The sequence below is a fragment of the Euleptes europaea genome, chromosome 1 (assembly GCF_029931775.1).
Source record: "Euleptes europaea isolate rEulEur1 chromosome 1, rEulEur1.hap1, whole genome shotgun sequence".
Lineage (NCBI taxonomy): Eukaryota > Metazoa > Chordata > Lepidosauria > Squamata > Sphaerodactylidae > Euleptes > Euleptes europaea.
In genome coordinates, this window is record NC_079312.1 from 84,504,690 (window position 1) to 84,518,144 (window position 13,455).

The 13,455-nt window shown below is 42.7% G+C and overlaps 1 protein-coding gene across 6 annotated transcripts in view; it reads right to left on the minus strand.

Moving 5' to 3' along the window:
- GRIA1 (glutamate ionotropic receptor AMPA type subunit 1) overlaps positions 1-13,455 on the minus strand; it is a 255,374-nt gene that overhangs the window by 119,661 nt on the left and 122,258 nt on the right. For all 6 annotated transcript variants that reach the window (XR_008933972.1, XM_056867275.1, XM_056867273.1 and 3 more), the window contains exons 3-4: positions 9,447-9,686; positions 8,173-8,357 (exon numbers count right to left, since the gene is read on the minus strand). Coding sequence is in view for 5 of the 6 variants with exons in the window: in XM_056867275.1 (XP_056723253.1) it covers positions 8,173-8,357; positions 9,447-9,686 (425 nt within the window). In the remaining variant the exon portion in view is untranslated. The remainder of the gene's footprint in view (positions 1-8,172; positions 8,358-9,446; positions 9,687-13,455) is intronic.

Here is a 13,455-nt window from a genome sequence, read left to right on the forward strand (position 1 = left end):
GGAGGGTTACAAGTCAAGGAGACAAATCACGAGCTATTTGTGTCGGATTCTTTTGTTCCTCCTATTTTTATCAGGATTCCAGATATAAACAAGAATAAACAACATATGACCAGAGAATAGAGATGTGTGGATGAATTTTCAATTACTCATCAATACCCATGTGAGATCTGCCAAAATGCTAAACAATGTCATAAAGATCCTTGGCATTACAATTATTGCCAAATGGATTAGCAGTTATTGGACATTTGTTCATATGTTAACCGGCTCACCTGCCTCTGCCTCTTGCAGATGAAATGCTCTTGAGTATACATTAAAAACTGTCTGACTCCTATGCTAATATCCCAGCACTTCAATTAGTGTTATCAGAGTAGACATTTGTTAGCACTTCTGGATACAAATAAGTAAGACACCACCACCTTTCACACCATGCAGATCTCCTGGGTGGGATAATTAAATAATGACTGAAGCAAATGAGTCTGGAACGGCTGCAGATCAGCATGATCTTTCAAGGAAGGCTTATTTCTGCTCCACAGATTTCTCTTACACTTAGAAAATGTCATGAGCTTCATAACATTTTACTGGATAAATGCAGGGTGGGAGAACACAAAATTATCTTAGAGCCATCAATGCAGACTGTAAGTTCCTACGGTTAAAAAGGTGCCATGAAAATAATATAACATTAACATGAGGTTCTCCAATGTTAACTGTTTTTTGTTATGAGGATATTTTTTTGAAAATATAAACCACAAACCAGAAATAACTATAATATCAACAATCAAAGAAGGAATGTGCACAGGGCTTCCATGTTCAGGATTTGTCGAGGGCATGCCATATGTAGATGAGAAGCAAAATAGAGAGAGCTCAAATGTTGATCTTTTCTTTCAGTGTTTGCATTCTGAGAAGTTCTTCCTTCCATCACTGCAGAACACCTACAAAACCAGTACTTATCACACAGACAGAAGCTAGTAACTTGTATGTGTGGGCAGACACCATGTTAATCAGTTAGGTAAGTATAGTGAGCCCGGTGGCTCAGAGTGGTAAGCTGCAGTTAGGGCTGTTGGGAAAAAAAATTCGGATCCGGCAAAATCTGGCCTGTTTTGATCTGGGAAATGCCGAAGTCTGAACTCCCCTGCTTCGGTTCCGTGGAATCCGCCGCGAGATTTGAGTTTGGGGAAAAAATTCATCTGAATAACCCGCCCCCCTTCCCGGGGCTCCCAGGAAAGCGGGCGGGTGGCTCTTTGAACTGCTCCACGCTGCCATGGCTGGCAGCGCAGAGCAGTTCAAAGACCCCCGCCCGCTTTCCCGGGAGCCCCGAACCTGCCGAATTTTTTCCGTGGTCCCAAATTCGGGACCCCGGTTTTCCACCTTTTTGCGGTTCGGCTCCATCCGAACTGAAATCAAAGTCTGCCTAGGAAACGTCGGGATGTGACATCACCCCATGGGTCTGGAATGACCTAGTGCTTGCGCAGGGGACGTTTACCTTTACCTTTAAGTATAGTGAAATATTCAGGTCCAACAGGAATCTGTAATTCAGGTGAATTACAAATCTTGCTTTATCCATCTATTCTGTTTCTATTTTAAAAACATATTTTTAAAAGGCTTCTCAGTTCCAGTGCTTCTTGTCCAACATTGCACGCTGAGAATGATCGTTTGCCTTTTAATGGGAAAAGAAAGAATGAAAGACTACCCCCTGAGAGCATACTAACATTATGAAGTTTTATTACCCACTTGATAATGGGAAGAAGTTCCACCAAGTCGAGAGAAATCCTGGAGCTGTACGGCAGGCAAGGGTGAAACAATGCAGTACTTTGAGTTTGTTTTTGGTGTTTAAATAAAAAGATCCAAACCACATGGTTGTTTATATAATTAAAGCATATGATTGCAGGCCCATGGAAAAATATTTTAAGAACATGAAACAATTATTCATGTTTATGACATGTCAAAAACAAGATTTCTCCATCCCTCCCAAGTAATGAAATTGATGCTGGTTGTTGGTCATCTATCACTATTCTTTGATTCACCTCCACCTTTATTGCAATGTTTTCTCCCTTAAGAGTAGCAACATACTCTAGCTACCATCTGTATATAGTATGTTAGTTTAGGTTCTATGGTTTTAATAACATTTTAAAATTGTATTTATCTATATATCTAATTCCCACATGTACCCCTTGCCTGAGGATACTTAAATCTACAGATAGGGGCACATTTCCCCCCAACAGGTTTTTCTGCAAACTCAGGCAACCCCTTGGGTCTGCACAAAAAACCCAGAAAGTTTCAAAAAGTAAAAGGGCGATTAAATCCCCCTCCCAACTAAATAAAGCATTGTTTACGCATGCCCAGCAGTGGTTGTGGTGGCAGCAGAGCCTGTGAGCACAGCAGCGGCAGAACCTTTCCACAGTAGGAGAGCCTAGAAGCCACTGGGAAGCTGGCTCACCCTCCCATCGGTGTAAGGGGGCGCTGAGAGAGAGAGAGAGAGAGAGAGAGAGAGAGAGAGAGAGAGAGAGAGAGAGAGAGAGAGAGAGAGAGGATAAGAACCGTTGAGAGGGATGGATAAGAACTGCTCCCCCACCCCCCGCACGCTGATCTGCAGAAGCAGGACCAGTGAGAGTCAGCTAGTGGGTGACTGGGAGAGGGAGAGAAAAAAATTAGGTAAGGAGTGAGTGTGAGACTGAAAGGAAGTGAGAAAAATTAACAAGTGTGTGTGAGAGAGAGAAGCCAGAGGGACTGAGAAAGAAAGAGAAATTGGGGACAGTATATACATGTGTATGTGTGTACGTGTTGGGGGGGAGGAATGGAGAAGAGAGAGTAATTAAGGATAGTGTGTATATGTATGTGCATGAGAGACTGGGGGTAAATCAAGGAATCAAACAAACAAACAATATATGCAAAGGTTAGAAAATGATTTTTTTTTACCTTCACTTAGAGTAAACCTATTCCTAGACTCTATTTGAGTGTGTGCCCCCCTTTAGCCTGAAATTGGGCTTGGGAAGGGACTGTGCCTTGGTGGTAGAGCATCCGCTGTGTACTTTATAATATGTGGTATGAATTTTTAAGTTATGTTTTAATACAGATGTTTTAATATAGGTTTTAAATTGATGTTTTTATATTGTGTTGTGAGCTACCCTGAGCCCAGCTCGCCGGGAATGAGGGCGGGATATAAATGTAAATAATAAATAAATACATACATAAATTCAGGAGGCCTTGGTTCAATCCTCCACATCTTTACTTAAAGCTTGCCTTCCACTTGCCTCTCCCCTGCTGCTGTAGCCCAAATTACCACCTGAATTGCTGCCCCTGTTGGACAAGGGAACCCTAAGAACTGTGTGGAGGGGTAGGTGGAGGGGTTGTTGGAGAAGAGAACCCCCTGTGACCATCTGCAGAACTCCTCCACTGAATCCAGCCTGCTGGTTCTGGTCCCAAAATATATCTACCACTAAATAAAAAATGAAAAGCACAAAACAGATATTTGGATTTGGTAGAAGCAACATTTGTTGCTGAGATGGCATGCATGTTTTCATGGAGATCTTGGTAAGGACTTCAGTCAGCATTTGCTGAGATAGTAAAGGAGTTTCAGCCACATGTGCTTCCAGTGATTTATGGACAATGCAACTTCCTTGAAAAACTAATGAAACATTGTGGAAATTAAATTCCAAAATAACATAAATATGCCACTGTGTTTTGAAATGTAAGAACCTGGAGTTACATATTGTACAAGTAGGAAGGTCAAAATTTAAGACTAGAACACATTAAGATATTCTCCATCTATGCCTACTTATCAGTTGTGAAGTATGATTTAAAGAATGGGAAAATCTTTGTGACAATAGAGTTGAATGCCTCTAGAATGCAAGAATGGCTTCTGAACAGCATACACCTTTGTTCAGGCTTGAAACACTGGGCAACAGGTGAATACAAATAAACAGATGGGTGGAGCCCAGGAGAAAAGTGAGATTAATCTGATAAACACTCTGATCCCAGAGTTCCAGCACAGCAGCTGTTTTGTAACAGATGATTTTATGCATCAGAGCAGACATACAATTGGTACAGGGATTTGCACAATGTGTCCTGTCATTTCCACAGAAATTTCTGTCTTCCTGCATGCTGGCCTGGGCATGATTGGGGCACTTTTCTGGAAATGTAGTTATACTCTTTAGAGCATGTTTATCAGTCATTAGGCTGTGTCACATTCCAAATTGACTAAATTGCACAGTGTCTTATGAATATCAGTGTCTTTCTTCTTGTAGAAACTGTCCGAATATTCTGAAATATGCTCTTTTTCCACACGTCTCTGCAACAGAGCCCCATGGTGCAGAGTGGTAAGCTGCAGTACTGCTGTCCAAGCTCTGCTCACGTCCTGAGTTTGATCCCAATGGATGTCGGTTTCAGGTAGCCGGCTCAAGGTTGACTCAGCCTTCCATCCTTCCGAGGTCAATGAGTACCCAGCTTGCTGGGGGTAAAGGGAAGATGACTGGAGAAGGCACTGGCAACCCACCCCGTAAACAAAGTCTGCCTAGTAAATGTCGGGATGTGATGTCACATCATGGGTCAGGAATGACCCGGTGCTTGCACAGGGGACCTTTACCTTTTACTCTAGAACAGTGGAGATGAATTATTTCTAAAGAGTGAAAATCATCTCTAGTTTTGGAATGTGAAATGAAAGTCCCAAACAGTTATGAGAAATGTGGGGTCTGTATTCGCTACAGGTGTTGGGGAGTCCTGGGGGAAAATGCCTCCAGTGGGCTTCCCTCCCTTGGTGGGCCAATTGGTTTTCTACTTGTTGACCTTCTTTCTCTAGGTCCAATTTGTACAGCTGCTCAGAAGGTGATATGGGTGTTGGTAGCTGTTCTACCTTCTTAATACTTTCTTTGCTTGCTCACTCAAAAAGCGCAGGCAAATAGACAGTAACAGCATAAAGGAGAAACAACAGAACCAGACATCATACCATTGTTGGAATATGGAACTCAGAAGATGCCAAGCAGTTGCACTCCCTGATCCCAGCCCTGAAAAGGACGTCTGTAGAATCCCACAAGGACATCTTCTGAATGGTGCTCTGGTTTGATTGATCATAAGAACTTGAGCAGAGGTCAGAAGAAGTAGGGATACATTTTTAAAAAAATATACAGCAGAGATAGCTGAACATATTTTATTGCTCATTTCACTCCTTCTTCCACACTCCAGATCTTGGAATTTGGTGGTGACAACAGTGGGGGAGGAGAAGCATGCATTCCCCCATACATACTCCAGGCCACGCAGCAGCAGAGGTAAGCAGGGGCATGCCTCCTGCCATGCCGGTCTGTCTGGTGCCAAGACAAACAGTAATACCTCTTCCAATCTGGTTTGGATCCAGGCAGCAAGGCACCTCCTCCTCCTTTTTTCTCCAGTTGAAATCGGAAAAGACAATTTCCAATGACTTTGGCAAGAGCTGCCTCAGCCTCACAAGATCACAGTACCCACAATGAAAGCCAGAGGGAGGAAGGTAGGGAATGGCCCAAGCTGGCTAGGAATGAAGAATGCATATCCCTTTACATTAAAAAAAAAAAACTTTTGGACCATTCATGTCCTGTTCTTTCCTCCCTCCATCTCTTCAGTCATAATCAGAGGGACTTTATTCTTTTCAGCAAGTGCTGCCTCATCCTAGTTAGAGTGGAAAACAGTCTCTTCCAATCACAGCCAGTGGGGGAGAAGAAGAAAGGAGGATGGATGGTGTAGTGGCAATATGCGGAAGAATATTGTACGAGGAGTTCTAGGTTGACATGTCACATATTCCTCCATATTCCCTATATGAAAGTATAGTTTTTATAATGAATGTTAGTTTAGTTTGTTTCTGTAGTGTGTTGGGTTGCCAGATGTACTCCACTAGTTGATTAGGCAGTCTATGCTGATTCATGTAGCAGCTGGTGTGCATGATTAGGAAGGCAGGGCTATGGGCCAGGTGTCCTAAGTCAACCCAAAGTACCTGGCTGGAGTGAAAAACCCAAGAAGGAGACGAACAAGGGGCTTCTACACAGATCAGGCTGGATGCTGTGTGACTGGATTCTGGGATCTCTCTGGATGCTGCACACGGGGCCCCTGCAGCCAAGGAGGAGAGAGAGACTCATGTAAGGGGCTTCTACACAGATCAGGCTGGATGCTGTGTGACTGGATTCTGGGATCTCTCTGGATGCTGCACACGGGGCCCCTGCAGCCAAGGAGGAGAGAGAGACTCATGTAAGGGGCTTCTACACAGATCAGGCTGGATGCTGTGTGACTGGATTCTGGGATCTCTCTGGATGCTGCACACGGGGCCCCTGCAGCCAAGGAGGAGAGAGAGACTCATGTAAGGGGCTTCTACACAGATCAGGCTGGATGCTGTGTGACCGGACTGCTGACCCTGGGATCTCTCTGGATGCTGCACATGGAGCCCCTGCAGCCAAGGAGGAGAGAGAGACTCATGTAAAGTGTTATTACTTTGTGTTACTGTGTATGGTGGAATGTTGGGTTACTTTATAAGTAAAGCATTGCCTTTTCTCCATGTACTAGTATTTTCATTGCCTCCAAATCTTAAAGAACCCCTGCCTTGGCAGAACAGATGGATGGATGGATGGATGGGGAAGGAGCAGGCTAATCCAACCAGGGACATGGGGTGAACTTCCCCTGGAATACAATGGCTGAATGATCAATTCAGTATTACTGTCTATGATAGGGACAATTTATAAGATGCTTACATACTGTATAATGAAAGCCAGCGTGGTGTAGTGGTTAAGAGTGGTGGACTCTAATCTGGAGAACCAAGTTTAATTCCCCATTCCTATACATGAAGCCAGTGTGGTGACCTTGGGCTAGTCACAGTTCTCTGTGAACTCTCTCAGCCCCACCTACCTCACATGTAGTCTGTTTTGGGGAGAGGAGAGGAAGGAGATTGTAAACCAGTTTGATTCTCCTTAAAAAGGTAGAGAAAGTTAGCATATAAAAACAACTTTTCTTCTTCAAATGGCAAATATTTCTAGATTTTAAACAGCCCAAGTTTCAGGTAAGAAACAACTTTCACCATGACATTAGAAATGTAGACAAAAGGTTTCTGAGGGTAAAAAGCCTTCCAAAGATTGGGATGTAAGATTTATTGGATTGAATTGAGGCTCAGTTTTCCCCCCCAATGTGCCCTGTATGTGTTCTGTTTTGCATGCCAGCAGAGCAGGATATACTACACTATACTATGCAACATTATTTCTGTAACAAACAGTCACTTAAAGTGCCTTACACTAAAAGTACTGCGATCAAAATAGTACCATCAATCAGTAAAAAAAAACCTAAATGCTAAAAGTATCCAATAAAGATGTACAGCTCCTATGCCAGTGGTTCTCAAACTTTAATAACCTGGAACCCCCATTTGGATTAAGCATTTTTGTGAACCCCAAGTTCTCCTCTCTTCCCTCACCAGCGCTTGCCATGTACCAGATAGCTCCATCTCAACGTGCATGGCAAGTTGCCATGCTCCGTGGAAGCTTTCATCTTCTAGTGTTTTCAAAATGATACTGTAAGAACATCAGCTATACTTTCAAAGCAAAATGTTTGTTTGGTCAGTAAATGGCCTACAAAGGACTCAGAAGATAGCTGATTCTATAAGGCAACAATTCAAAAGGCCCTGACAAGTTCTAATCAATCTGATGCCTTGATTGAAAGGGACTTTTCACTGGAGATAGCAAGTTAATAACTTCTAGATACAGGCTGGATGAGCAAAGATGGAAAGGGGATGGGAAATTTTTCAGGACTGCACACAGAAAAACAGCAGTGTTACACACAACCTGAAATTCTGGCAACAAATTGAAAGCCAACTGGTTATTGTTGTGAAAGGATGGAGTTTGTTTCTATGGTGAAATCCTTTGAATTGGAAAACAGAGTGAAAAACAGTTCCGTTTTATACCTGAAGAAATTATGATGACATCATTAGGAATATACTTCATTAGTGTAACTCAGCCAATTAGCATTCCTAAAGCTGAGTTGTTGGATCCCAGAAACTATCAGTGTATTTTCATGCTAGTACTATGAGGTGATCTGGAAGCTAGTTGACGGTAGATATTCTTGTGGTCCCACAGTTGTACCCAAACCATGGTTTGAAAAACACTGTCTTCTATGACTTCCATTTTCTTTACTCCACCATTCATCATTTCCCCCTGTCTCAACACTGCTAGAACCCACCTTGCTCAAGATAGCATTCAGTCTGTCTGCTTCACAATCCACCACCACTACCCTCTCCTTCTTCTTCTCCAGGTTCTGGAAGAGCGACTTATAATCCTCTTCTGTTGTCGTCATGACATTGACAGCTGTCACCTGCCAGTTTTTCTCTGCAGCTGTATCCAACACTTTTTGAAGGACTGACAAACCTGTGAAGGAAATGGAACGGATGAGGTTAGAAAATGAAACAAAGATCATTATTGGCAATAGTAAGTGATATCAATGACATTGTTCGTTAGGTGCTTAGATGTATAATTGCACTCACTTTTAAAAGTTTGTATAGTTTATATCTATACATCACTTTAGAACAGGAGTGGGGAACATCAGGCCCGGAGTCCGTTTAAGGCCAGTGATATCATTTGGTCTGGCCCTTCATGAGTCCTGCCAGATCTCTAGCTCAGAAGGATCTGACTGACAATTCGCCCCCTCCCACAGACCGGGATAGCCTCTATTCAAGGCGGATATGAGTTTGTTTTGCCAAGAAGAGGAACTTTTTTTCTCCCTTGCAGAAGAGTTGTTAGCTATGGAGCTGCTAAGACCGCCCAAGAAACTGTGTTAACCCTTTCCCACTCGGGCCGTGGAGAAACGTATTCCCTCTGTACTACAAGAGGGCTGGGGGCAGAAGTGGCGACAATGGAGAGGTTAAAGGGGGCAGGGGCAGAATGCGTGTGCAGGGGAAGGAGTTCTTAGCCAGTGTGTCCTCATTTCATCCCTGCAGGCGGAGGTAGAGGAGCCGGATATAGACTCTAGCCCCGACCATGCAGAGCAGGAGCAACTCCGGCGTGTGGCTGGACGGCTATGCTCAGCTGGTGCAACAGACCATCGTGTGCCACCAGGTGGGTGAGTGCACCACCAGTTGGATGCCTGCCTGCTTGCCCACACAAGGGGGGGTGTCCATCTGGGGCAGCTGCCTGCCTGGGGTTTGGTCGGGTAATTTTTAAGTTGATAATTTTGTATGGCCCGTGAATGGTGTTATACATATCCAAATGGCCCTTGGTGGAAAAGGGTTCCCCACCCCTGCTTTAGAATGTGCAAGCATTTTGCATCCATTATAACAGTCCTGTAAGGTAAAACACATCACAGGTGGGGAAAACTGAAAAAGAATCTTGCCTGAGGCCACCTACTAAGTTCATTGCTGAGGCAAGACTTTAACTAAGGTCCACAGTACTTTGCGTGACTAAAAAGCCCCCCCCCCCCCATCCTGCCCTGATTGGTTTCATTGCTGACTTACAACTTACCCCGGTCAGCATCATAAATGTACATAAATTTCTGGCACTTGTGATACTCTATAACACTGATGAGGGCGTCCTGCAGTTCTGGGCGCAGCTGAAGAACAAATTGGTTGGATGTGTCGACAGGGAAGCTAGGTGTTACGAAACAGAGGTGGAGAGCCCCGCAAAAGGATGTGAGCATATTGACAGTCCTTCTCTCATAAAAGCCAAAGATAGCATAGACACCCTTGGAGAACTGTGAGCAGACTGTGGGAGAGAGAGAATAAAAAAGAAAGTCAGCGAAGCTGTAAAGTAAATTAGACAAGCTTCCACTTAATTTGGTTAATAATTCCTTTGTTGGTATATTCAAATCCACCTCACATCTTACTGAACTGGGGAACTGAATTAATATTTTGCTCCTTTGACACCAGTTGCTTGGTCTGGATATCAGGTATCCAAGACCTAAAATAGATGTGAGATCTGCCATGAGTTCCTTGACCTGACTTTCAGTCATATGTGACGTTGGGGGAACTAACGTTGCCATGCACTCCAGGGCCCAATTCATCTCAGCAGCACGGTACAGGGAGAGGAGCGGGTTCGGCCTTCACTCTTGTGTCATTTTCCCAAGCTGAAACAATTTATAAATGATGGTGCTATGCTGTCCGATTAGAGTAGAGGGCCTATCTGTCCATCACATTTGTATCCTACCAAGAAGTTTGAGGTGGCATATGTGGTTCTCCCATTTTCCACTTTCTTCTCACAACCCTGTGAGGTAGCTCAGGTTGAGAGAAAGTGACTAGCCCAAGGTCACCCAGAAATGTTCATAGCAGAATGGAGATTTGAACCTGGGTCTTCTAGTTCCACATACTAATTTCCTACTCATTGCTGGTCGATTGATTGCCTGAACACCACACAGAAGAATCAAGATTTTAAAAGTTTTAGGGTTAAATGGCAGTCATCTCACTCCACTTATTACGCAAAAGGAGAGCTCCCAGATTCTGCCATCATGCTATATATACCACCTGAGTACTGGGGGAAAATGGTATTTGACATTCATTTAACACAGTAAGTACCATTCATAAAAGCAATATGCTTTTGCAAACTGATACAAAATTAAGAGATTACACAAAATGGTCATGCTAATTATATTAGCAATAAATTATACAAAATGAATGTAAAGATCCTTTTCTTTCATGGGGGGTTAAGCATAAAGACATATAAATAAGTGCTGAAAAGAAAGCCTATTTAAATTAAAATCTAATAAAGGCTCAAAATCTAAAACTTGCTTTCAAAAGTTCTTGTATAAAATTCAAAGTAATCTGACACATGTCCAAAAATTCAGTGCACCCTATCATTTTATATTCACTTCTTGATGAATCTGGCATAACCTATGTATCTCAGGCTTATTTGCCTTTAGGGATATGTGAATAAATGAGACAGGCTACTGGAAGTCTCTAGGCAAAGGAACACAGAATTATTAAAGTATGGAACTGAAAAATATTGGACTGGGTGGATATATGTCTTATTCAGTAATATAGGGGTGTGTTTTTTTTGGAAGAAACATACAGGGAGGATATTAAAAGCTAATATCCACCCAGCTAATATTAAAAGCTAATCAGTGAATCATTATTACACTTTGGATCACGTTATGGGCCACAGGTTTTTGTTTTTCTGATATATTTCTAGCACATTCTAAGTATGTGTGTATGATTGTGAGAGTTAGTGAGTGCATGAGAGAGAGTAATGGACAGAGAGATGGTTCTGATATAGCAACAGTAACTCAGTCAGATTCCTCATTGCTGGTGCGTGTGAATATACATTCATTGCACATATGGTAATCTTAAATCCACAACCTAGCGCTTCAAGATCACCATTGGCCACAGGAGAAGGATAAAACCAGTAATTGTGAGAAAGACTGTGGTCAAAATTAGATTTTAAATCTTCAGAACCACAGGCCTTTTATGCAGGGATGTTTCCCAGCGGTCACCTCCGCCGACTGCTTCAGGGCTTTCTTTTGCTTACCCATGCGTTATTCACGAGTCAGAGGTCACCTCACTCTCTCTGCATGTTTTGCCTGCATTTTCCAGATTCTGGCTAAAACAGTATCTGAAAAACAAGGGCAAAACGCACGGGGAGAGCAAGGCGACCTCTGATGGGCAGATAAGGCATAAACCATTAAAAGGAAACCCCGAAGCAGTTGGCAGGGGTGACCGTGGGGAAACGTCCCTGCATAAAAGGTCACAATCTCAGACAATTGCTGGATTATTACAAATCAGCCTTTCTTCAGTTATAACACTTCTTAACTGTGGAACTGAACAACAGAGAGACACCCATCCTTTCTAGAAAAGAACTTCCTCATACAAAACTTCCCCTCAAAAATTGGGATTTAAAAAAAAAACTAATTACAGGTATTAACTATATGTATTAACTATATGGGAGTCCCCCACACATATTAACTGGTTTATCATAACTAGTGAACAGTCTTTGCATTTTTCTTGATTAAATGTGGATTTCACATAACTATATTTCACCCTGTACTTCCTATATTTTATGGTTCCTTGACCCTGTTGACCTTTTTTCATACCCTCACATAAAATGACAGCTCTTATTTATTGCATCTGAAGAAGAGGGCTCTAGTCCACGAAAGCTTATGTTTGAATAAAGTGATGTTAATCTTTAAGGTACCAAAAGCTGCTTGTCTATTTTTGCTGCAACAAACGAACACAGCTATCCGTCTGGAAGTATAAATCCATATATCACAGTTTCATGAGCCGTCTGGAAGTATAAATCCATACATCAGTGTCATGATGACCCTTATTTTTCATCCGGCTGGTTTACCTTTATGATACTATCTATGTGTGTGTGCAATAGATTTTACCATAGACTTCTACCTAAAGTTTGGTAAAATGCTCCATACCAGTTGGAAATGAGAATTACGTGACCAACTATACTGAGGAAGGAGTGGTATCTTTAGAGTAGTTTGCTATCTACACATTCTTCATCAGGAGAAGCCAGACTTATTGATACTGCAAACATTATGTCATTTGGCCTCTTTTATTTCCTCCAGCCATTTGTTACATTATGAAGCCCTTAGAGAAATATTTGCATTTGGGGGAAAAACTGCTGTAAACCACTCTGAGCTCAGGGGTGAGAATGTGCTATAAATCACAGAAACAAAGAATGTAAGCTCTATGTCTGAGAATGTACAATAGCTGAAGAGACTGCACTTCTGCACAGCTAAACCCAGAGATTAAAAAATGTCAGACAATCCCATGGTTCTTTGTATTCAAGTTCAGTACCTTCTGCTGCTGCTCTGCAGAAGGTCTTGACCTCTGTCATCAGACTCTTCTGGAGTTTACTTGACTGAGTCCACGGCAATGCTTGTAGGCTGACTACAAATGTCTGGTGGGAATGCATGGTGGGGGACAGCAGCATATTTTGACTTGTAAACCCCAGGCCTAGATGCTGTCAAACTCATTTAATTTTACCCCTGTTCATGGGAAATTCCAAGTATTATAAATACATTTCCAAGGGCCTGGCACTGACAGTGACAGCACTTGGCCCTCTGACCAAGCCTCTGGCTTTCTCATTTTTAAGGGACTGAAGTGCCCACTTCACTATAAGGCAAACCTTTGGGTGTGGGAAACCTTGTTCACTTCTTTACTCTTCCTTGATTTAATTACAAGCTTACAACATCTGGTCTATTACATCCATATGCGTCAGGAACATTATCCAAGAAATGGCTTCTTAAGCGTGCCTTTGGTCTTGTTCAAAGCCTTTCCAGCACCTTGCTCACTGTGACCTCACTACATCTTTGCCCATTAGCTAGGGCTGTCGATTTGGTTCATCCTGAACCGAAAAACAGCTGAATTTCCCCTGATTCGGCGGTTTTTAGTTTGGATGGAACTGAACTCAAAAAAGGCGGGAAAACGGGGAGCCGAATTCAGCGAGTTCGGGGTGTTAAGCAAATAAATTCGGCAAATTCGGGGTTCGGCGTAGCAGCATAACCATCAGTTAGTAAGCAGCATTCTCCCGC